This window comes from Microtus oregoni, unplaced genomic scaffold (genome assembly GCF_018167655.1).
Source record: "Microtus oregoni isolate MIOR12 unplaced genomic scaffold, Mior012 000013F_ref0000133, whole genome shotgun sequence".
NCBI classification, from domain to species: domain Eukaryota; kingdom Metazoa; phylum Chordata; class Mammalia; order Rodentia; family Cricetidae; genus Microtus; species Microtus oregoni.
The window spans coordinates 34,661,954-34,687,145 of NW_024543072.1; the positions used below are offsets into that span (position 1 = coordinate 34,661,954).

Genomic DNA, 25,192 nt, shown 5'->3' on the forward strand with positions numbered 1-25,192 from the left:
ATGGCTTGTGTATAGGTATTAATGGCATTATCCCCTGGTACAGTTCATTGTGACTCTTTGATGGTTTCAATGAAGGTGGGTTGAAGTCGCTCAGAGTAAGAGAAGAGAAAGTCAAGGTAATTCTAAGAACATTGCTAATGGAATGCCTCACTGTCTGAGCATGGTGGTTGCAACAATGACCCATGATGAACAACGCCTTGGGGAACTGAGAGAGGCTCCGGGAAGGAAGGCAGAGGGCCTTTATCTCAGGTAATTTGTTCCCTGCATTGTTCTTGGACGTATTCTGTACTCCTGTTAAACATTTACATTTGGTTTATACGACACGTTTATTCTTGCTGGATGTCAGAACCCAATCTGATGAAAGAATATACAGAGTGCTGTCCTCCGTGCGCCTGAACCTGGATATGGGAATATACCGAGTCTGTCCTCCGTGTGCCTGAACCTGGATATGGGAATATACCGAGTCTGTCCTCCGTGCGCCTGAACCTGGATATGGCCCTCTGCCTTACTTTTGTTCTTTCCCAGATATCATCGATGGTACGTGCCAGGCAATCGTGTTTAAACTGGGCAGTCGTGGGAAAGTTCTGGGAAAGGGCTGCTCTGTCAATATTTAGTATGTGTTTGCTGGAGTTGATTTACATGTTTTACTGCTCATGTTTTTCTGAACTCCAACAACCTTCCTTGGATCATTGCTTTCTTCGATTCCCTTGAGTATTATAAAAGCACACTGAAACTGATGGGAAACTGTCTCCAGCGTTAGACTGTAGACTGCCCACTCCTTAAGGTCCTCAAATCCCAGGTCTCAAAGACACAGATCTACATAGGTCAGCAAAAGTTGACACTCACAAAGTCTGTGGCCGACACCTAAAGTGTTCAGCTTGTTTATAAGAAAGCAAACTGAGCTGGGAATGGTGGTTCACACCTGCAATCCTACCACATGGGAGCCTAAGGGAGAAATATCGTTATGAGTTCAAGGCCCTGTCTACTAAAAACGATAAAAGATCAATCAGCCAACCAACCAACCAACCAACCCATCCTCAACCAAACAACAACAAAGAAGGAGAGTTGGAGTATACATGTTTATAAACCAAATCACCAAAAGAAACCTCAGCTACCTCAGTTGTACCAGCCAGTGTCCTTTCCCGGAACTCTCTCAGTGAGTAGGGTGCTATACACTTTAAAATAAATAGACTTGACTTTGAAGTAAAGATGACTGGTCAGGCAAACATGCAGACACAGTGTCAGAATAGACTTGAATGAAATTGCCATAACTAAGATGAGGGGAGGTTTTAGAAGAAACAGGAAAAGTTGGTACCAGGTGACATTTTTCCTCATTCATGATCTGGTCTCCACTGCATTCTCTTGCATCACCTACAAGAAGGTCCCAAGGTTCTCCAAGCCTTACCCCAGTACAATCTCCCAGGTACTCCAGGGTCTCTGCTGTGGTTGAATCTGGTGTTACTGCTCTTACCTTTCTTACAGATAAGTAGAGGTCCAATCAGCCCTGAGTTGAAGTCCTGGGTCAGGTTTTCATAGGAGTAGTAGATGTGGGTGAGGCAAGGCGGGTCATCGGGTGTGGGCCCACTGTCCTCACTGATGACCCACTGGTAGGTGTACTCTTCCCCAGGAGCCACGGCATCATCCATCCTCTCCGCTGGGAACGTGTGGTCAGCGTAAGAAGCCCCTGGAGAAGTGACAGTCACAAAGACAATTGGATTTTCCCTTCACTCTCCAGTGTGGGGAACCCAAGATGAGCTCTCTGCAAATTACATACTTTCATAGCAACTTCTATAATCAGAAAGAGTCGCCCCCCCCCATTCCCACCTTTACACAATACCATAATGACTTGCTACTTATCAGGGTATTGGAAGGACTGTTTATATGTAATCAGAGACTCAAATCAATCTTAGCAGTAAGCCACCTCATAATACAAGAATCAGTATGCTTTAAACTTAGTGTTAGCATAGGATGTGTGTGCTGTTTGCATATTGTTTTGTTTAGCACTGAGCACATATGTTCTTTTCCACTGCAATGGTTCTCAGCCCTGTTGTTTTGTTTTGTTTTTCAGTCTCTTAATTGCTCCTTGCAATTGGGCCATTCCAGTTCCTCTCCCCACCATGGCTGCATCTAGCTCCAGTATGCAGTCTAATCCTTGGGCATATGAAATCAGTCTGTCCTAGAAGTGCAGATACCTCACTTCATTGTGCAAAAGCCCATTGATAATCTATGTTTGCTGGCTGCTCTCTCTGGCAGCAGAAGGGTGCCATAGAAATCAGTCTTCCGCTTTTGAAGAAGAACCTAGATGAAAAGGGGTTTGGAGGGTTGAGACATGATAGAGATGGAGCAAGTGAGAGCAGGAAGGGGAGAGGTTAGGGTCGTAGGCAATCGCGAAGGATCGACTTCCTCTTTGCCAGAGGCATTTCTCGTTCAATTAAGCCAAGTTTTTCACCCTTGGGATTCCACTTTGGGATGGAGCTTCCTTTGTTTGGTAGAAGTCGAGCCCATCATAATACAGGGAGTTGAGCCTGAAGTGTGTGATATGATTGGGCCAAGAGCCAGTGGGAATTGGGACTGTCAGATCAGACACACTGGTTAATACTCACCCAGTATTATCCTTGAATTTGGTGAACTTTATTACATGTCAATCGAAGGAAATGACAAGAGGGAGGCATAGAAGAACAGAGATGGGGAAAGAAAGGAGAGTAAGGCTGAAATCAAGCATTCGTCTTTTCAAAAGCACAAACACTTCAGGAAAATCAGTTTCTGTGTTGTACTCCATTGTGTAAATGTACCACATTTAGGTTGTTTCCATATTCTGGCTATGATGAACAATGCTGCTATGAACGTAGTTGAGCACATGTCCTTGTGTCACGATTGCGCATCCTTTGGGTATATATCCAAAGGTGGTATTACTGCATCTTGAGGAAGGTTGTTCCCTAATTTTCTGAGAAATTGCCACACTGACATCCAAAGGGGCTATACCAGCTTGCATTCCCACCAGCAATGCAGGAGTGTTCCCTTTACCCCACAACCTCTCCAGCATAAGTTGTCATCAGTATTTTTGAACTTGGCCATTCAGAGTTGTTTTGATTTGCATTTCTCTGATGACTAAGGATGTTGAACATTTTCTTAAGTGTCTTTCAGTCATTTTAGATTCCTCTGTTGAGAGTTCTTTGTTTAGGTCTGTACTCAGTTTTTTATTAGGTTATTTGTTCTTTTGATGACCATTTTTTGAGTTCTTTGTATATTTTGGAGATCAGACCTCTGTCTGATGTGGGGTTAGTGAAGATCTTTTCCCATTCAGTAGGCTGTCGTTTTGTCTTGTTGATCATGTCCTTTGCTTTACAAAAGCTTTTCAGTTTCAGGGGGTCCCACTTATTGTTTCTCTCAGTGTCTGTGCTGCTGGGGTTATATTTAGGAAGTAGTCTCCTGTGCCAATGTGTTCAAGTGTACTTCTCACTTTCTCTTCTATGATGTTCAGTGTGGCTGGCTTTATGTTGATCCATTTGGACTTGAGTTTTGTGCATGGTGATAGATGTAAATCTATTTTCATTCTCCTACATGATGATATCCAGTTATGCCAGCACTGTTTGTTAAACACACTTTCTTTTTTCCATTTGATATTTTTTGCTTCTTTGTAAAAAATCAGGTGTTTGAAGGAGTGTGGATTAATATCCGGGTCTTCTATTTGGTTCCATTGGTCCTCCTGTCTGTTTTTATGCCAATACCAGGCTGTTTTCAGTACTGTAGCTCTGTAGTAGAGTCTGAAGTCAGGAATTGTGATGCCTCCAAAAGTTCTTTTATCATACAGGATTGTTTTGGCTATCCTGGGTTTTTTGCTTTTCCATATGAAGTTGAATACCGTTCTTTCGAGGTCTGGGAAAAAATTTGCTGGAATTTTGATGGGCATGGCATTAAATCTGTAGATTGCTTTTGGTAAGATTGACATTTTTACTATGTTAATGCTTCCTGCCCAAGAGCATGGGAGATCTTTCCACTTTCTGGTGTCTTCTTCAATTTCTTTCTTCAAAGAGTTAAAGTTCTTGTCATACAAGTCTTCCACTTGCTTGGTTAGAGTTACTCCAAGATATTTTAGTAGCATGAGCTCTTAATAGAAGAGCTTATGAGGAAGTATCTCAAAGGACAAGCAGGGATCTTTATCTCTGCAAGCTCTGTAGCAAAGCTACACTGATAAGAAGGGCACCCTCCCTGGTCATTCTTTGTGCAACAAGTGGTCAGCCTGCGGTTCCTTGAGCTGCCCTACATGAGGCTTGCATGCTGGCCCCTCCTAAGTGGTCTCCTCCACAGCCTCCTAGTTTTTTTTCCTGACTAGAAGCTTCCACTGTTTTAGCAGCTAAGGCACCACAAAGGATTCCTATAGTGGGAAGTAGCATCTTCCTGTTACCTTTACAGGCCCTCCAAAAGACAAAATGTGGTCTTTTTGGCAGGGTAAGAGGTTGAGATAAAATGTCTGCTTAGCTTTTAGATGTCTGATTTAACACAGCTCACTCCTTCTCTGATTCTGTGCTACATATGGTGGTGATGTTCCTTTTAAGTTTATTTGACTGATTTTATACATGTTTATGTGTTGTAAAAGGATCAGTGGGCTGCTTCCCGCTGCCCGGCTAGCTCAGTCGGTAGAGCATGAGACTCTTAATCTCAGGGTCGTGGGTTCAAGCCCCACATTGAGCGCCAATCTGTTGTAAAGGGAGCGGTGGGCTGCGTTCCCGCTGGGATCCTGGCTCCCTGGCTAGTTTACACCTGAAATAATCACACAGAAACTGTATTCATTTAAACACTGCCTGATCCATTAGTTCTAGCCTCTTATTGGCTAACTCTCACATCTTGACTAACCCATAACTAATAATCCGTATGCCACCACGAAGTTGTGGTTTACCAGCATGAGTCTAGCCAGCGTCCATCTTGGGAAGGGGAATCATGGCGTCTGCCTGACTCTGCTTTCTTTTTCCTAGCATTCTGTTCAGTCTACTCCATCTATCTGAATTCTGCCCTATCAAAAAGTCAAGGCAGTTTCATTATTAACCAATGAAAGTAACACATAGACAGATGACCCTCCTACATCATGTATGTAATATGTAGGTGTATGTGTATGATTGTATGTGTGGTCAGGTGCACATATACCTGTGTGCACATGTATGTAGAGGCTGTTGTTGACATGAGATATCATTTAATTTGTACCCCTGATAATTTGGGAGGGGCTCTTAATACCCTTTGAAGCCCTTTACCTTAAATTAAGATAAAATAATTCATTTTTTAGAGATAGTATTTTTGATGGGTTGTGAAGACTAGAAAACACACACACACACTCCATATCCCAAGCTATCCTTTCAATCACAAGCCTTCCATCTCAGCATCTCGAGTGCTGACATTACAGATCTAATACTGTGTTCAGATGAGATATATCTTAGTTCTCTTGCGTTCTAGCATAGCTGAGAAAACTGAGATTGGGGTGGCTAAGGTTGCTATGACAGAGTGCCCTAGACTGGGTGGCAGCTAAGCACAACCATTCCTCATGATAGAGGCTGTGTGTGGATTTCAATGTGGTGTGCTCTCATGTGCCCCTCCCTGGTGCAGACGGCTCTCTGTCATAGTCACATGGGATACACACAGGGTGGGAGAGCTCCACTTGTGGTTCCATTGAAAGGGCACAAACCCCACCACGAGGGTTGTGACTCCATGACTTAAATCCCTCCTGAAGGCCCCACTCTTGATATATTCTTGCCGAGGATCAGGTGTCTAGCACATGAAATTTGAAAAACACAAACATGGGAATCTATATCAGTAATGTATCCATTTTAAGGTGAGGAAAGTCCATAATAAGACAATGTAACTGCTTATAATTGCCCAAAAATTAACACATTTCTGAGCAAAGGGAAGATAACCCAGTGTCCCTATTTCTAATAAGTCATCAGTCCTTCAGCTTAGCCCAATAATGATAACAATGGCTCCCACCACCACCTCAAGAATCCCAGGCTCTGTGTTTGGTGCAGATGCAAAGGAGACCAGGGTAAGAACATGGTGGTGCTGTAGTTGTGTTGGCTTTGACCTCTGTTTATTTCCCAAGGCTACTCAATGAGGGACCACAATCAGAACATGCTGTCTGTCTTGATGTAAGAGTTACCTTCTAGGTGAGCAAATGATTTTCCTTGTGTCATCAAATTTATTTGTGAAAATTTAAAGGCTCACACTCAAATTTAACGTTCAGTGGATTTTAAAACCTGTACAAAACAGGATGCTATGACACACGCATAGATACTGAAAATGTTGCCACGGCAACACAAAGAGATGTCCACAAGGAGAACTTCATTTCACATTTTTATGTAAAGCAACATTTTGCATACTTGAATGATAATTTGAATTAAGTTGAAGAGGTGAGATTTGGACATTGGGAAATAAGGGTGAGCAATAGATTTGCACATGGGATGTGGTCTGTAAGTGCACATGGGCTCACTACTAGAGTGATCGGAGGGCACTTTTATCTGTTCTCTTATCTTTTCATAGCAGATTACTTTGCTTTTAGAACAAAACAGAAATGTTATATTGCTCATTCTGTGACCTACACAATACAGAACAAAGCCAAAACAGCTATTTAGAGGAAGCAGTTGTGAAATGTGACTTGTTGGTTTTATTTTGTTTTTGCTGCTGTTTTGGTCAATCTGACTTTGACTTGGTAATCAAAATGAAGTTAAACTCTAAATTGAAAAGAAGAAACGGACAGGATGGATCGTGATATGACTTAGAAGACCTTGTTCACCCTGTAGCAGAGAAAACCACTTACACAAGAGTTCTCCTTCATTTTATATTCACTTGGCTCTGTTCATTTCCTGCTTGGTTCTTGGTCAACTTTATAATGTGCTTACTTTTGACACGAGGTACTAATTATTTTCAACGAGGCCCCAGTATGTCTTAAAACGTGAAATGGTGCATGGAAGCTTTGGGAAGGAGCCTCTGTAAAGGGCAACCATTCATCTAATCTCCCTCGTTACTTCTCCTTGTGAGCTTTTTCTTCCCCATTTATTAAACACAGAGAATGCCTCTGTGCAAGCAAAGGTCCAGATATTCCTTTAGAAGCTGTACTTTAGACAATGGGAAAATTAATGCTGGTGTTGTATAATGAACTTGATTCTACTGCGTAGACATATGAGGTTTTAAAAAATTGAACAATGCAGATTTTTATGATTTATGAGATTTTTTTATTTATCATTATAATTTGTTTCATACTTGGTAGAAGTAAACAAACTTGTGTCAAGAATTGAAATGTTAAGGAAACTCCTTAAAGACTAAGTTTTCATATGCAAAATTTTACAACACTTAGATGCAAACTACAATTTTTATTGGATTTATTTTTAAGATTTAGGGCTCTATTCTGTAAAGCAAAGGACACTGTCACTAAGACACAAAGGCAACCCACTGACTGGGAGAAGATCTTCACCAACCCCGCAACAGACAAAGCTCTGATCTCCAAAATATATAAAGAACTCAAGAAACTAGACCATAAAAATCTAATCAACCCAATTATAAAATGGGGCACTGAGCTGAACAGAGAATTCTCAACAGAAGAAGTTCAAATGGCCAAAAGACACTTAAGGTCATGCTCAACTTCCTTAGCGATCAGGGAAATGCAAATCAAGACAACTTTAAGATACCATCTTATACCTGTCAGAATGGCTAAAATCAAAAACACCAATGATAGCCTTTGCTGGAGAGGTTGTGGAGAAAAGGGTACACTCATCCATTGCTGGTGGGAATGCAAACTTGTGCAACCACTTTGGAAAGCAGTGTGGTGGTTTCTCAAGAAATTCGGGATCAACCTTCCCCTGGACCCAGCAATACCACTCTTGGGAATATACCCAAGAGAGGCCTTATCATACAACAAAAGTATATGCTCTACTATGTTCATAGCAGCATTGTTTGTAATATCCAGAACCTGGAAACAACCTAGATGCCCTTCAATGGAAGAATGGATGAAGAAAGTATGGAATATATACATATTAGAGTACTACTCAGCAGTAAAAAACAAGGACTTCTTGAATTTTGCATGCAAATGGATGGAAATAGAAAACACTATCCTGAGTGAGGTAAGCCAGACCCAAAAAGAGGAACATGGGATGTACTCACTCATATTTGGTTTCTAGCCATAAACAAAGGACATTGAGCCTATAATTAGTGATCCTAGAGAAGCTAAATAAGGAGAACCCAAAGAAAAACATATAGGCATCCTCCTGAATATTAACCTTCATCAGGCGATGAAAGGAGACTGAGACAGAGACCCACATTGGAGCACCGGACAGAAATCTCAAGGTCCAAATCAGGAGCAGAAGGAGAGAGAACATGAGCAAGGAACTCAGGACCGCCAGGGGTGCACCCACACACTGAGACAATGGGGATGTTCTATCGGGAACTCACCAAGGCCAGCTGGCCTGGGTCTGAAAAAGCTTGAGATAAAACCGGACTCGCTGAACATAGCGGACAATGAGGACTACTGAGAACTCAAGAACAATGGCAGTGGGTTTTTGATCCTACTGCACATATTGGCTTTGTGGGAACCTAGGCAGTTTGGATGCTCACCTTACTAGACCTGGATGGAGGTGGGTGGTCCTTGGACTTCCCACTGGGCAGGGAACCCTGATTGCTCTTTGGGCTGACGAGGGAGGGGAACTTGATTGGGGGAGGGGGAGGGAAATGGGAGGCGGTGGCAGGGAAGAGACAGAAATCTTTAATAAATAAATAAACGGAAAAAAAAAGAAAAAAAGATTTAGGGCTCTATATCAGAGAGATGTAAATCAAAACAACTCTGGGATTCCATCTTATACCTGTAAGAATGGCCAAGATCAAAAACACTGATGACAACTTATGCTGGAGAGGTTGTGGGATAAGGGAACTCTCCTGCATTGCTGGGGGGAGTGCAAGCTGGTACAGCCCCTTTGGATGTCAGTGTGGCGATTTATCAGAAAATTAGAAAACAACCTTCCTCAAGACACAGTAATAACACTTTTGGGTATATATCCAAAGGATGCTCAATCATGCCGCAAGGACATGTGTTCAACTATGTTCATAGCAGCTTTTTTTGTCATAGCCTGAACCTGGAAACAACCTAAATGCTCCTGGACCAAAGAATGGATAAGGAAAATGTGGTACATTTACACAACGGAGTACTACACAGCAAAACAATAAAATAAAATAAAAAATTACATCTTGAAATTTGCAGGCAAATGGATAGAACTAGAAAACATCATATTGAATGAGGTAACCCAGACCAAGAAAGACAAATATCATATGTACTCACTCATAAGTAGTTTTTGGATATAAAGCAAAGAAAACCAGCCTACAAATAACAATCCCAGTGAACCTAGATAACAATGAGGACACTAAGAAAGACATACATAGTTCTAATCTACATGGGAAGTAGAAAAAGACAAGGTCTCCTGAGTAAATTGGGAGCATGGGGACCATGGGAGACGGTTGAAAAGGAGGGGAGAGGAAGGGAAGGGAGCAGAAAAAAATGTAGAGCTCAATAAAATCAACAAAAAAAGATTTAGGGCTCCAGCCTACTAGAAGATGGTTAAATGTATAGAGTTATAACATTAAATATAATTTAAAGCATTTTATATAAAACTAAAATTAATTTTGTGGTACAGTACAATGCAACTCCCCAGGTAAATACAAGAATATAAATCCCATGAAAGAATACTATCAAGGGTCTGGAAATGCAACTTAGTGGTAAAAGTGCTTTCCCAGAATGTGTGAGGAGCTGGGTCCGATCCCCCATCACACACACATACACACACACACACACACACACACACACACACACACACGGCGGCAGAGACAAAGAGAAAGAGAGAAGGAGGGAGGGAAGGAGAAGAGACATAGAGAGAGAAGAAAAAAGAATAATAACAATATTAAGACTTATCATGAAAGAGACTTCCTTAAAATAATCACTCAAACCTTACCAATACTGCAATGCATGCTACTTAAAGACTTTTTTTAAATTAAATTTCATTTCAATTAAATTTACTTTAGTGTTAGTTTTTTTTGTTTTTTTTTAGGGTTTTGGGGTTTTTACAGTAGTGTGTGTGTGTGTGTGTGTGTGTGTGTGTGTGTGTGTGTAAGCCAGAGGACTTGTGATGACCTTCATCCCTTGAGACAGAGTTTCTTTGTGAACATGAAATTCAGCTGGTAACCATCAAGCCCTAGAGAGCTCCCATCTCTATCCCCTGTCCACAAGCACTGAATGTTATAGATGCACCTGGCCACACCTTGTTTTTTATGGGAGTTTCCGAAATTTGAACTCAGGTGGCCATGTTTGTTCAGTAAGCACTCTTACCTGCTGAGCTGTCTTCCCAGACCTGATACAAAGCTTAAAAAATTCAATACCATTAGAAAGGAACTGTACGCATTTCCAGGAACAAGTTTGTGTATTCTGTCCAACAGGGGAGTTCTTCTTCAACCTACCTACCATGATGACTTCTCAAACCTATCCTTAGTGTCTCTGTCTCACACTGCCCATCCGTTTTATGTTTACTTCTGAGATAAAGAATTTGGACTCTCACCTTGCTGGCTCACCATGTAGCTGCTTTACCCCCAGCAAACTAGGTCCAGCCACAGAGGTAGGCAGTAGGTGAGGGTGAGTGCTAGACACAGATATGAGGAGATACCACATTTTAATCCCGAAGGGCATGGTACAATGGGAGGAGGCTTGTCTCTACATGAAGGAAAGTATATACTAAGTTTGTATCTTGTTTTCCAGGGAAGCTTTTTATTTTTCCTATTTAGCTGAATTTACTGTTTTCGACTTTATGGAAATATAGGCACTCACGCACAATGCTAAGAAGCTGCAAGCAGATGTGCTGGGGGCATGCCCAATCATTTGGTTTCACAAACGCTTGCTGACTGAGTAATAGGGGGGCAAATAAACATTAGAGGGAGATGAGCGATGTTGCAAGGTCCATTCCCTCTGCAAACAACTGAGCTGAGGGCCAGAGTCCACACTCTCACTTTCTCCCTCATTGTGATGCTTGGAAGGTCAAACATCACTGTTTGACCATGCTGCTGCTCCCCTCTCCTGCCCTGCACTGCTCAACTCTGATCGAGAAACCTCATAAGCGGGCTAATCACTGTATGAAATCAGATAACATAGAAGAGACTCCTGTGCACAATGTCTTGTCCGGGAACTTGCCAACTATTCCAATTCCCGTTTCTCTTGCTGTGATAAAACACTGACCAAAAGCAACTTGGAAAGAAAAGGGTTGACCTGGATTACAGATGATAGTGCGTTGTGGAGGGAAGCCAAGGCAGGAACTCACGGCAGTAACTGAAGAACTCTGCTCATGGGTTTGTGTCCCTGGCATGCTCAGCTACCTGTTTTATACAGCCCAGGCTCATTGCCCAGGGATAGCACCATCCACAGTGGGCTGGGACCTCCCTTATCAATTAGCAGTCAAGAAAGTTCTCCACAGACATGCCCACAAGCAAATCTGATGGAACAATTCCTCAACCAAAATGTCCTCTTTCCAAGGCAGCATAAATCTTGTTGCCTGCAAAGCTGAATGTATTTAGTAGATGGCTTTTAAAAAAAAATGTTTGCTCACCCTTAATTACCATGGGGTTTTGTGTGTGCCCATTAAAACTCATAGAAGCGGGGGAAAGAAGCATAGTAGCCATGGAGTTCAAGCAGAGTACATTTGCCTGCATTTGTTTGTGTGATGATAATTCTTGCTTGTACTTACTGTAGACACATGGGCTTATCTCTGCCTAAAACCATCCTAGATGGTGGGGCTGTTATTACCATTTTAAGGTGAACATATGGAATTCAGAGAGGTGGGATGATTTTCTCACCCACCTTATTAGGTGCAGGAACTTAACAAAACCCTGGTATTTAGGTGGCTCTAAACCATTAGTTTTCATCTCTGAAACCGAAAGCAGGATCAATTTTTATAATTACAGTTTCTCTAAGAGTGCACGGTGAACAATCCCAGCTGTAAAAATATCTAGCAATAACATTAAAGCGATCAACCCTTTCTCTTGTTAGAGGTTCACAAACTCATCTTACCTTCTGAAAATTTGCTGTATTTGATTCCTTGAGGATGGATGCTTATGGGCTTGTCTGCTTTGTTTCTGAAGTGAACTTTCATGGTGTCTCCAACCTCAGCATAGAGAGTAGGTCCAAGAAGTCCTATGGGAAGATAAGCATGAAATTTTTGTATTCAGGATTATTAAAGAGGCAGCTGCTAAGCAAGAGGAACATGTAGAAAAGCCCCAAGCTGCCCCTTCTGGTCCTGAAGTTGACTCGCTTCTCTTGAACTTAAACTATCACCTGATCTTTGTATCTTCGTCATCCCATCAGCTCCAGCATGGCTCTTTAAATAACGATGAACGGCAAATCCTTGGCCTTAACCCAAAGCAACTCCAAAGACTTGAGAGACAGTTTGCCCCAGATCCTACCCGCTCTCATGTGCTGTCTTTTCTTACATGAGTTAGTCTCCACTCTCCCGCGGATCTGAGTGCAACCAAGGAGTAAATCACACCATTCCCTGGTACTCATACAAGTTCAAGAATCTCCAAAGCCCCGAGACCTTGATCACAAGGACCTTAATGTATGGAAGGAAAGCCCTTGCATGACTCCTCACAACAACAATTCTACAATATCAAGGGGAAAGTGAGATGTGAACGGGGTGGGGGTGGGAGGATCCATGGGCCATCATAGGGATTTGGGTTTCTTCTACACGGACCAGCAAGTCATTTGAACTTTGTATAGTATAGACATGGCTCAACATGTTTTAAAAATTCATACTCATTAGGAAAAAAAAACATGTAAAAGAAAAGAGAGCTATGTCTGAAGAACGGGGCTACTGTGGAGGGAGTAGACAGCTGTAGATTGAGCCAGCGCGTCCGGCAGTGCAGCAGTGATTTGCTGGACACATTTGGAAGTTAAGAGAACAAGGATTTCTAACAGATGGGAAGTAGCATATATGAGGAGTCAGGAAAGATCCCAAGGTTTTATGATCTGAGTCACTGGCTAAATAATGCCATCAGATTGTCTGTTACCATGACAGATGAGCAGGAATCGGGCTAAGGACACAGGCATCAAGACCAAGGCTTTACTTGCCATTGGCAGGCTCAGTGCGGAATCTTGATCCACACGAATGAGTAAGACACAACCATTGGCTCCCAGGGGACCACAAAGTAGTTTGAATGTAGGCATTCTCTAGATGGACAGGATATTATGGGCGCAGGGAGGCTGCAGGGCTAGCTCCATCTGGTTCCTTAGCAGGAAGCTGATAGAAGGGTCAGAGTTCGGGAGACCCATATGCTAGAATTTCCTGAAGTGTAGACTTGGAATACTTCATTTCAGACTAACTCGGTATCTCACCAAAAGAAAGAGTCCCAGTTACCACCTTGGCCTCGGCTCTGGAGGCGGAGCTTGTGACTCTGTGTTTTAACGCGTGCTCACAAATGATTTTGGCACCCGTCAACTCTAACTACAGTTCAGTCAAGCGGCAGCAATGGCTGCTGTCACATCCAAGCCAGCCACAGTCTCACAGGATTTCTTTCTGGCCCCTGGGAATCTTAGATGCAGAAGGAGGAAATGACAGTGTGGTCATGAAGTTCAGCCAGCATCCATGTACTGCTGGTTACATTTGCAGTGTGAGAGTTAGCAGCGGACTTTCACTTACTGTCCCTCCGATATGCCCAAGTACTGGAAGCCCTTATATTAACCTTCATAGTAAAATTTAAGGTAGCGATTAGACCTTCATATTACATACTAGAAAAGTGAGCCTCAGAGTATTAAGGATCATTCCCCAAATCATAAAACTAAGAGAGGCCAAGCTATGATTTCAACTTAAATCTGTCTGACTCAAGGCACTGAGTTTTAAGCCACCTCTTTACACAGCACTTCACACTTAGCGTTCTTCCATATATCAGATACTAACTGCTCTTCCATCTCAGGCCTCAGACTGTGAAGACACATGGCTGTGGGACACATGGCTGTGGGACACATGGCTGTGGGACACATGGTTGTGGGACACATGGCTGTGGGACACATGGCTGTGGGGACACATGGATGTGGGACACACGGCTGTGGGGACACATGGTTGTGGGACACATGGTTGTGGGACACATGGCTGTGGGGACACATGGTTGTGGGACACACGGCTGTGGGGACACATGGTTGTGGGACACACGGCTGTGGGGACACATGGCTGTGGGACACATGGCTGTGGGACACATGGCTGTGGAGACACATGGCTGTGGGACACATGGCTGTGGGGACACATGGTTGTGGGACACATGGCTGTGGGGACACATGGCTGTGGGGACACATGGTTGTGGGACACATGGCTGTGGGGACACATGGCTGTGGGGACACATGGTTGTGGGACACATGGCTGTGGGACACACGGCTGTGGGACACACGACTGTGGGGACACATGGCTGTGGGACACACGGCTGTGGGACACATGGATGTGGGACACACAACTATGGGACACACGGCTGTGGGGACACATGGCTGTGGGGACACATGGCTGTGGGGACACATGGCTGTGGGACACATGGCTGTGGGACACATGGATGTGGGACACACAACTATGGGACACACGGCTGTGGGACACATGGCTGTGGGACACATGGCTGTGGGGACACATGGTTGTGGGACACATGGTTGTGGGACACATGGTTGTGGGACACATGGCTGTGGGACACATGGGCAAGAAGTAGACACTCTCTGACTTTTAGAGCTCACAACATACTAAGAGAAACATCTAACAATTAATCACACAAATACTTAGTTATAAACTATAATAGCATCAAAGATGATGCCCCTCTCCTGCCTACGAAGATGGAAGAATGGAGAAATGCATCAAGAAACACAGGCAGCTCCAGCTAATGGGAAAGGCACAGACTATGCCAGCCAATGTATAAAGTCTATTCCGGGCTTGTGAGCAGGAGAGGGTCAGGTGTGGCAAGCGCTTTCCTGAGGGAAGTGAGCCTTTCAATGCGGTGCCAAGGCAGGGAAACAAAGGGATGGGAACAAGTGGAATCAGCATTTGCAAAAAGAGGCCAGAAGACTCAACCTACTTGAAGAGCCCTTGATGGCCAGTGAAGCAGGGAAGAGAGTACCTTCTCTTAGGGAAGAGAGCAAGGTGTCAAAAGTACCGCTGAAGGAGTCATCCTGGACAGGTCACTCAGGGCCAGGGGTGGCATTTGGAAGTTTGGTTTTCATATGATAACAGTCAGAGTTGTTGAGGTTTTTCAGCAAGATACAATATGAGCCAGACTTCTAAGATGTTTGGTCTTTAATTTTTGTTTGTTACTTTCTATTTACTCTCTCTCTCTCTCTCTCTCTCTCTCTCTCTCTCTCTCTCTCTCTCTCCCCCTCCCTGCCTCTCTCTCTCCCTCTTTGGCCCAGATTTTTTATTTTAAATGTTCTATGTTTATTGAGAATGATCTGGAGAGGAACTGGAGTAGAGGCCAAGAGAAGGCTCTGAAAGAGACACTGATAAGATTAAGGACATAATGGAGAAAGGTCTTCAGCAAAAAAAGTGTCAGCTACGTACACTGGAGATGAAATCTTGGAGTTGTAGAATGGATTGGCTATGTGGTAGGGGTTTGAGGTCAGCAAGGTGATACAGCACCAGGAAGTTTCTGTTTGGGAGCTGCATAGACAAGAGCAGCATGCTGTGGGATGGAAGATACCACTTGATGGTTCTGTGTGGCGTGTGTGGTGGGCAGGGCAATGCCCCTTCCCTTCCACGTTGTAATGCCTAAGATTCTGAAGTGTGCTGCCTTGTGTGGCAAAAGAGACTGCACACCTATGATTAAATTAATGATTCAGTATGGCAGTCAGAGATTTTCCTGGATTACCAGAGAGGTCTTATGTAGTTGCAAGGGCATTCATTAAAGGGTTACTGGAGAAGCCTGAGGGGGAAATGAGAAGATGCCACTCTGCTAGCTCTGAAGATGAAGGAAGGAGCAAACATCAATAAACCCGGGCAGTTCTAATTAATGAAAAGATCAAGAAAGAGTCTTTTTCTAGGGGAGGGGGGCAGGACTCTGCCAACTCCTCTGTCTATACCTAGTGAACCCTATGTTGGTCCCCCACACATCTAGAACTGTAGTAAGAGAAGAAGAAAAGAATTAATTCATGTTTTGAGGCAGGTTCTTGCCATGTAGCCTAGCTGGCCTTGTCCTCCTCCTCATCTTCTGGCCTCCTGGAGCTGGAATTATAGATGTGTTCCAGGACATCTGGCTGACTCATGCTTTTCCAAGGCACTAACTGTGTGGTGATTTGTCACAGCTCAGCAGAGATCCTGCCTCCCCTGCTCTGTTCCCGTCTTCCTATTCATTCTTGACCTAGTCCTGCCTTCTTTGTTCCTATCTTTCTGGCCACTGTCACCTAGTTCCTGCCTTCTTTGCTCCTATCTTTCTGGCCACTCTTGTCCTGTTCCTTTTGTTGACACACCCATCTTGGAATTTATGTTGTTTTTATACCGGAAGCTTGTTTGCTTGTTTTTCTCTTTGCTCTGGACAGGATCATGGAGGCTACATTCTTCCGACCTCATTTCAAAGATGGTTAACACAGCCTGGGGAGTGTGTGTGTGTGTGTGTGTGTGTGTTAGGAAGTGTGGGAGAGTGGAGCTTGGCTTGCTCAAGGTCACTCAGTGACTCCCTGCCATTGCTGAGACTAGAATATTGGAGCTCCCAAGAGAAACTTTTTCCTAATTCTTTCTTTGGAATAGTTAGGACCCTAACCTCCTTAGACCAGTCCAGATGGGTTCCTCTTTCTGGTTTCTGACTGCCTCATTGGCTGACCCTGTCTTATGAATGCTACCATTCATCCTGATTTATTAAGGATGCACAGAGCGCCCAGGCTGCAAGCAGCCCAGGACTTTGTGACAGTATGGCCACAGTGGGCGCTGTATTTTGTTGTCATGTTTCTCTTGCACGGTTGTTTGTTGGTGTCACATGGCTATGAATGCCGGCTGCCAAGGAAAACTCTCCTAGGTTATTTGACTCAGTAAGATCTCTTACTTCAATGGACATTCTGACAGTGTGGGGTGTTTATTCAAACTCCCTTCCTGCTTCTTTCAAATTAAGGTACAGCCACAGAATGTTTTCATAACTGACTCAAATACCTTAGCCCATGCCGCAGACTCGAGGCTGAGACTCGCCTCCTCTTTCAGCCACAGTGTCTAAGCCCTTTTCTGCTGATGGTTTGATGGGAGAGAATGGAGGCTGGGGAAGGAGTGATGTACCTTGGGGCTTGGAGAAGACTGTGGGGCATGTAGCCAATCTCGTGCAGTTAAAGAATTGGAAAGACTGCAGTAGATGAGCTAACCAGACCCACTGCTCTTTGCCCAACAAAGAATGACACCATACAAGACAGCCTGCAGTTAGCAATTAAAGCGCATTTGGGGACAAGGATTTGATAGAAAAACGTGGAGACTCAAGGCTTGAAACCCAAGTTGGGTTCCTGAAACTGCATCCGACCTCTCCAGCTGTTTAGGTGTCCGTCAACCTCACCAGGAAGGGCCCTTCAACCTATAACCCAAATGACTAGCCTCTGCTTTCAATTTAGTAAACCAGTCTGGGCTCCTGATGTTGCAGAGGTGAAGAATCAGGACTTGTTCCTGGCTTGGCTGGAACCACACCCACCAAGTGTTTGGGAAAGGAAACACGGCAAAGGTACAAACAACACAGGGCTAGATCCGGGCAGCGCTAACTAGCCTTCAAATCCAGATCTGAGCCAGGGCAGAGGCTTTTCTTTCTTCGGTTCTGCATTCTTGGGCTAGAATGATGATCACACCAGCATTTCTACCGTGCAGGGGAGGGGTTCAGAGTTAGGCAGAACTGGGAGTTTAAGAAGGGGCTGCATAAAAATGGATGCTACAGTTCCCCAGCTCCCCCACATTAAATATGTTCTATGATACACAGACACTGACAGAAATGTTGAAGGTCCAAGGTCTTAAACATGATCTGGGCTGTTCTCACCGACTCACAAGGTCTTCTTCTGACTTACAAGGCTGAGTCAGGAACTCACTACAGAAGCCTTCATCTGGAAGGATGCCTGGCACAGTGGTCTCCCTTTTGAAAAACGATTGGTGTCTCCTTCTATCAGCTCAGAAGTCTCCAGTCTGCCCATGGTTCTGTCTGTTTCTGTGCCTTCAGCACAATGCATCACTTAGCAATGACATCAATATCTGGGGAACCTGACCAAAGCCACAGAACATTCAGCTCTGAACACTTGTCTTCTCGTCTTAGCCTAGGGAATATGTTCCCATTTATTTACTTACAAGTTAAAAATCTCTTATGAGTCTATTGAACACGGTAGGCTCTGCACTGGATTATGAAACTGGACTCAGCAAGAGAGGACAAGCGAGCCTCCAGTTTAATACCCACAAACACAAAAGTAAGTTTATAGGTGACCTTCAATGCCCCACCCCGGGACTCACAGCGAGGGAGTAGCCTTTCTATGCAAGGCTGAGCTGGCTGCAGTTTCTAATACCAGCACTTCCTGATTCTTCTGTGTCTGGATCCATCAATTCTTCCACAGGTAACTTTTCTACTGAATTATAAATATTAGATTCCTGTGCAACTTCCAACATCTTTGAACCTCCTATTTATCTCCAGAACGTCCCTGCCTCCTTCGCAGTGGGAGGCGCATCTCAGGAAGAACCATACTTTCCTTGTGTTTCCGGTTCTTTACCGCCATCCACTCCCCAAGCCTCCCCCACCCCATCAGTTCTCACCCCACCACGATAGCCGTTTTATTGCTCCGTCTATTGGTAACCATTGACCTCGGTGCCATTTGATTCTGCTTCCAGGGAAGCATGCTCTCTGTTCTCTTCTGTCCTCTCTGGGAAGATTTTCTCAAGCTTTTCCATGACTACTGCTTTCTTGGCTTACCCCTTGGTCTCTGTTGCTCCTTTGAGCTTGGTTGCAACTTCCTCTTCTAGTTACATTTTGCTTGTGTGATCTTTCGTTCCCTCAGAGTTTCATTTATATTGTGGTTATTTCATCTCTTGAGTATCTGTATCCATCTATCTCAGTTCTCCCGCCTAAAAGAGAACTCCGTACCCACCTGCTCCCTTGATAACACTAGGAAGAAATTCTACAGACACCTGGGTCTCCAGTCTGACCTCATTATCCTTGCAAACAAGACTCCTTCTTATCTTAAATTTTCTCTCTTACTGAGTGGCAGGCATGTTATCGTCTCTAATATTCCACCCAGGAAACTTGAAGTCAATCACAACCCCCTTTTCACCTCTTCCCATCCAGTTAGCCACCTGTTTAGTTGATTCTAGCACCTAAGTATCTTTGGAATTCATTTAATTTTCTCCGCCTCAGGCCTCCCTGCTGCCTTGTTTCCTGGATCGGCACTAAAGTCCCATTACTACTTTCTCTGGCGAGTCTCTAATCCATCTTCCAGACTTGAACAGATTGATCTTTTTTTTTTCTAATTAATTTTTAGTTAGCATAGGAGGCAATGGAGTTCATTGTGGCATTTTCATACATGTGTTACGGCATTGTGCTTTTTTTCACAGTCTTAGACCAATAGTGAAACCAGTACTAAAGGGCAAACCTGGGTCTGTCTTTCTCCCACTTAGCTTAGCGACTCTCTGCTTCCCTCAAGACAAAGCTTTTCCATGATCTGACTGAGTCTCTCTAGTCCAGTGGTTCTCAACCTTCCTAACACTGAGAAACAGTTCCTCATGTTGTGGTGACTCTCGACCATGAAATTATTTTCATTGCTCTTTCATAACTGTAATCGTGCTACTGTTTTGATTGTAATGTAAATACCTGTGTTTTCCAATGGTCTGGGGTGACCCTGAGAGAGGGGTATTCAACCCCCCCCCCCAAGGATCACAACCCACAGGTTGAGAACCACTGCTCTAAACCCTCATGTGCTCTGCTGTTCCGTTGCTGTTCTAAGATACATCTTTATGCCCCTTCACCCCCACTGTTTGACTTTCCAGTTCCCTCTTCTTCCTCTCTCTTCTCACCGCTAGACTGGAGACCCTTCAGCATCTCTCTTCCTTGTCACTGTGCTAGAACATTCTATCATCAGTCATCTCTAACGGCTGACCATGGAAAGTCAGGATTCACTTTTATATCCCCAGCCCCTCAAATATGGTATTCTTAGGTTTGGATCATTAAAAGGAAGAAATACTTAATGTACTTATCTCAAGGCAAATAAATATATAAATTATAATGCATAAGAGATAGAAAATGAACAAAAACATAGTTGTGTTGATAGATCCACATTATCATAATCGGCATGCTCTAATGGAGGCATAATTCATAGCTACAATAGCAGCAAGAACAACAATGTAGCTAGCTTGTATTAAGTGCTTATCACGTGTGAGCATTCTTGTAAGTACTTTGTATTCATTAATCAGTCTGGTCCTCACAGCCTCTCAGAGAGGTAAGCCTAAGTCCTTGGTGCTGGGGACACACAGAAGAGAAGACTTCCTAATGTTGGGAGAGGATAAAAACCAAGGGAATGTCTTAGAGGATGTGGCTTCCCGGTGGCTGTCTTTCAAAGCCACGGTTGTGACTGAGTTTGGAGCCTCGGAGAAGAGATAGAAAAGAAACTCAGAGGAAAACCAGAGGAAGTTTCAGGAGGGAAACAAGATAAAGAGGTCCAGAAAGGGAGAGTGTCAAGCAGCCTAGAAATAGCGACAGAACCAGAGAGACATGACACATGACGGTGCTGCCGTCTCAGAGGCAACAGTCGAGGGAGACAGGGTTAGTCATGCCGGAGCAGCTCAGGGGAGGGAGGAAGATGGAGACTGTAAAGAATGACACTGGCTTCTCATGTGAAAAATTGAGAGGAAAAAATAGAGAGACAAGAAAATGGCAGAGAGGGCCAAGGAGAGATATTTCCCTTTTTCTAGATACGATTTACCAGAAAATGACTTTTTTTTTTTTCTGAAGGAAAGACCCAAATTGAGGAAGAATTGAAGAATAAAGGAGACCAGATGAGACAGGGGAGAGCAGCCAGTGAGGATGGGGTGGGTAGGCAGATGAGGCAGAAGGTGAGCCTGGGAAAGATGGTCGATCATCACCAGGGTGGGGGAGGAATGGCAGACCTGATGACAAGGGGCCCGACTGGATGTTGTCCTTCCTGGATAGATTCTGTAATTCCTGTAAAATAGGTGTCTGTCATGAAGATCCCAGAGCCCTTGCCAAATTCGTCTTTGATTAACGAAGCATCAAAGAAAAATAGAAGAGAGGCTTTCTTCAAATGCCATAGCTACTGGGAAAGCTAAATGCAAAGGGTCAAGCATACGCAGTTCCTTTGAATGACTATAGGAAGCTGGATAGAAACAATGACAGACTCGTTCTGTTGGCATGCTTCTGTGTCCAGACAAACAGATCACAAACCCCAGGAGAGTCTGAGTTCACTTTGTCTGACTCTTGTCTTCATAGAGCCTAATTCAACGTCAAGCCCACAGAAGGTGCTCAGCTGTGGATTGTCAGATGAATAAATACAGATTCAAACACTGAAACGCTTTGTTTGGCTTTCTTGACCAAGGTTAAAAGCATGACTGACTGTGTGGGCGTGGGACCTGTTCAATTCCACAGGGCCCCATGCTCAGAAGAACCCCTGTTTATTTAAATTTTCCTGTCTCTGAAATTCTCAATCATATGAACAAGGAGCCCCATCTTCTCACTGCATCTGGATGTATATATTTTATAGCTAGAGTCTGATAGAAATATCATACATATTAACAGAAGGTAACTAAGTAGATCTTTAACTATTTTTACACACACTTATTTTGGGGTGTGTGTGTGTGTGTGTGTGTGTGTGTGTGTGCGTGTATGCGTGCACACGCCATGGTGCCTGTGTAGAGAGAAGAGGACAATCTGGGAGATAGTTCTCTCCTCCTACCATGTTCATCTGGAGATGAACTTGGCTCTTCAGGCTTGGCAGCAAGTCCTTTTAGCCACTGAGCTATCTGGCCAGTTCACAGTGTGGATATTTCAAGTTATAAAGAATATAATATTACCCATGAAAACTTATATTTACAATTATAAGAAATACAAACTAGACCTGGTGGGCCAGACCAATAATCTCAGATACTTGGGAAGTTGAGACAGAAAAATCACAATTCACAGTCTTGCTATAGGCAAGTTCAAAGCTTGGGTCACCGACTTAGTGAGATCTCGTCTCAGAATAACAATGTAAATGAGCACTGGGATCTGGATCAGTGGTAGGGCTTTTTTCCTAGCATGCCTGTAGGTTCAAACCCTAGCACAAAGAATAATTTTTTTAAAAAGATGTATTTCAGACTTACCTGAGATGCTAGATCGTGGCTTTTCTTTCTTAAAATGTGGCTCATACTCTCTGTAGACAATTTTCTTGAAGGAAGGTTTAGAATTCAAACTAGAAATAAAATAGAAAAACTAATTTGAAATTCACATGTGATATCTATTCCTCTTCCAGAAAAGGAGGTGTCTATGCACTCAGATTTTGTATATAAAAATGGAATGACAACATTTTATTGTATTTCCAAAGTCCAAGGTTTTATAAAGTGAAATCAATGGAACAATCATTGGTCTCTTTAATGAGAGTTTTCCATAAATGTAAGCCAAATTTTGTTCCAATTCTGCTTTTCAGAATCAATTTTTCTATAAAGGAAGATAAGCACATAGTGCAAAGTCAAACTTCAGGTCTAAGTTAAAAATATAAGTCACTGATTAGTATATATTTGAACCATTTTTCAATCTTTTAATCAGATATAAGTTAAAATTTTTCCACTTTCATTATGCAAATTTGAATCAATGGGAAATGTGGTAAATTGGTGTCTATTCATTGGACCCTATTTTCTTTTCTTTTCTTTTCTTTTTTTGCATCCAGAATCTTTATTTAGTTATATTTTAAAAGGAGCAAAGTTACTGAACACAGCAAACAAAGCCTCATTTATGTTGCCTTGATTGAGGAATAAAAATTGGTACTTTTTTTCTCTTCCTATGTTTTTAATTTCATTTTACATTCCAACCACTTCTCTTGCCCCCCTCACCTCTCCTCCTTCCCCCATCCACTTTCCCCAATGAGTAAGGGCTCCCATGGTAATTCAACAAAGTCTGGTACATTAAGTTGGGGCAGGACCAAGCCCCCCTGAATTAAGGCTGAGCGTAGTGTCCCACCATAGGGAACGTGGAGCCTCTTTCTAGTGGAGTTGAGAGAATGGAGAGAGCAATAGGGCAAAACTCTGGGATCTGTATTGGAAGCAAACCAAAAACCTGCATTGAAAAGATGAAGTCAGCCGGGCAGTGGTGGCGCACGCCTTTAATCCCAGCACTCGGGAGGCAGAGGCAGGCGGATCTCTGTGAGTTCGAGACCAGCCTGGTCTACAAGAGCTAGTTCCAGGACAGGCTCCAAAACCACAGAGAAACCCTGTCTCGAAAACCCAAAAAAAAAAAAAAAAAAAGAAAAGAAAAGATGAAGTCACTTCCAAAGAAGATGTAGAGGATACAGAGCACAGCCAAGGTCCAGGAGGGTTAAACCATTTCCTCAGCTCTATCCAGACCCAGGAGGCTTCTGTCCCATTCTCCATTTCTAGGGTAGCCGAGGTTCTGCAGCCTGATAACTATGGTACCAGAGTTCCCAGGAGCGATGAAGATCCTAAGAGCTTCCTCTAGTAGTTTTCCCTACCAAAAGTGTGCCGACTCTGTGTGTGTGTGTGTGTGTGTGTGTGTGTGTGTGTTGTCAACTGGACACAAGCTAGTGTTATCAGAGAAGAAGGAGCCTCAGCTAAGGAAATGCCTCCTTGAGATCCAGCTGTAAGGCATTTTCTCAATTCCTGATTAATGTGGGGAGGGCAGCCCGTGGTGGATGGTGTCATCCCTGAGCTTGAGTTCTGGGTTCTATAAGAAAGCAGGCTGAGCAAGTTGGGGAAGCAAGGCGGCAAGCAGCAACCCTCCATAGCCTCTGCATCAGCTCCTGCCTCCAGGATCCTGCCCTGTTTGAGTTCCTGTCCTGACTTCCTTCAGTGTCAAATAGCAATGCTGAAGTGTAAGGCAAACAAACCCTCTCCTCCCCAACCTGCCTTTTGGTCAAGGTGTTTCATGGAAGCAAAGGAAACCCTAACTAAGACAAACAACTTACCCATTTTCCCTTTCCACTATCCATTTCTCCTTGCCAGGGAAAGACCTGCCTATGTAGCACACTGTTGTTAATGGGGTCCTCATGCTGTACATTTGATCTGAATTTGTTATCCTTAACTGTGTGTCCTCTGACTTACACCTACCTGTGCCCTACTCCAGGCTGAACAAACCAGCCACCAAGTCTGTGTTCTACCCAAAGCAGGAAATTAACACTGGAAGTAATGTTATTGGGGGGGGGGAGGGGTCAGTTAATGGCAGTTTCCTAAGAGTGTGTATGGCTTAGATTATGACTCTAAAAAAATGCAATACTTGAAATCATTTTAATGTGATATTTCTTATTAGCATAATATAAAGATAGACTGTAATGCCCTCCCAAATAGCCCAGTTACAACAAAAACAAAAATTAAATGCTTTATTATGCTTTCATCCTAAAATGTTACACATTGCTTTCAAAATATTACAGTATTTTTTGGCGGATTGCTTTGGTTTTGCAATTGTAAAAGAGGAACACATCTTTCACAATCACTTAAACTTTGATGTCAACTAAAAGGGAAAAAAAATGAGTCAACTAGAAGGCTAGGCTTGCCATTTAAAATAAAACCAGTAGTTGTAAATGCTGAGTAAAAATCTATGGTTTGGTTAACATCAGGAAGGCTTTCAATTAACCTTCCAATTGGCAAAGTGTGTTTAAACTTCCTCATAGTTACACACACCGTTGAGTGGCCACAGTAAACCTCGTCACTAACATGGGTAATATTCAGGGCAGACCAAAATATCCAGGATAAGCCAAATTCCAGGAAGTAATCCAAAGTGAAAGAAAAAAAAAATGAAGCCACTTAGGTAGCCAGAAATAAGTCAAGAAAAGATGAAAATACAAGTGTGTCCTTTTTCCATGAGCCAACGTTATGAAAGTCATTTATAGGAAGGCAACAAAATTAAGGCAAGAGTCACTAAATTATCTCCTTTAGAAGAGGAGTCTGTGTCTACAAGGAATAAATGTTATGTAACTCAAAGTTCGTTTGCTTTCTTTCTTTCTTTCTTCCTTTTTTTTGTG

General features: G+C 43.3%; 1 protein-coding gene across 1 annotated transcript in view; it reads right to left on the minus strand.

Annotated features, from left to right (window-relative positions):
* F5 (coagulation factor V) overlaps nt 1–25,192 on the minus strand; it is a 77,700-nt gene that overhangs the window by 51,906 nt on the left and 602 nt on the right. Inside the window, exons 2-4 of the mRNA XM_041663108.1 lie at nt 22,326–22,414; nt 12,074–12,196; nt 1,472–1,684 (exon numbers count right to left, since the gene is read on the minus strand). Of these exons, the coding sequence (XP_041519042.1) occupies nt 1,472–1,684; nt 12,074–12,196; nt 22,326–22,414 (425 nt within the window). The remainder of the gene's footprint in view (nt 1–1,471; nt 1,685–12,073; nt 12,197–22,325; nt 22,415–25,192) is intronic.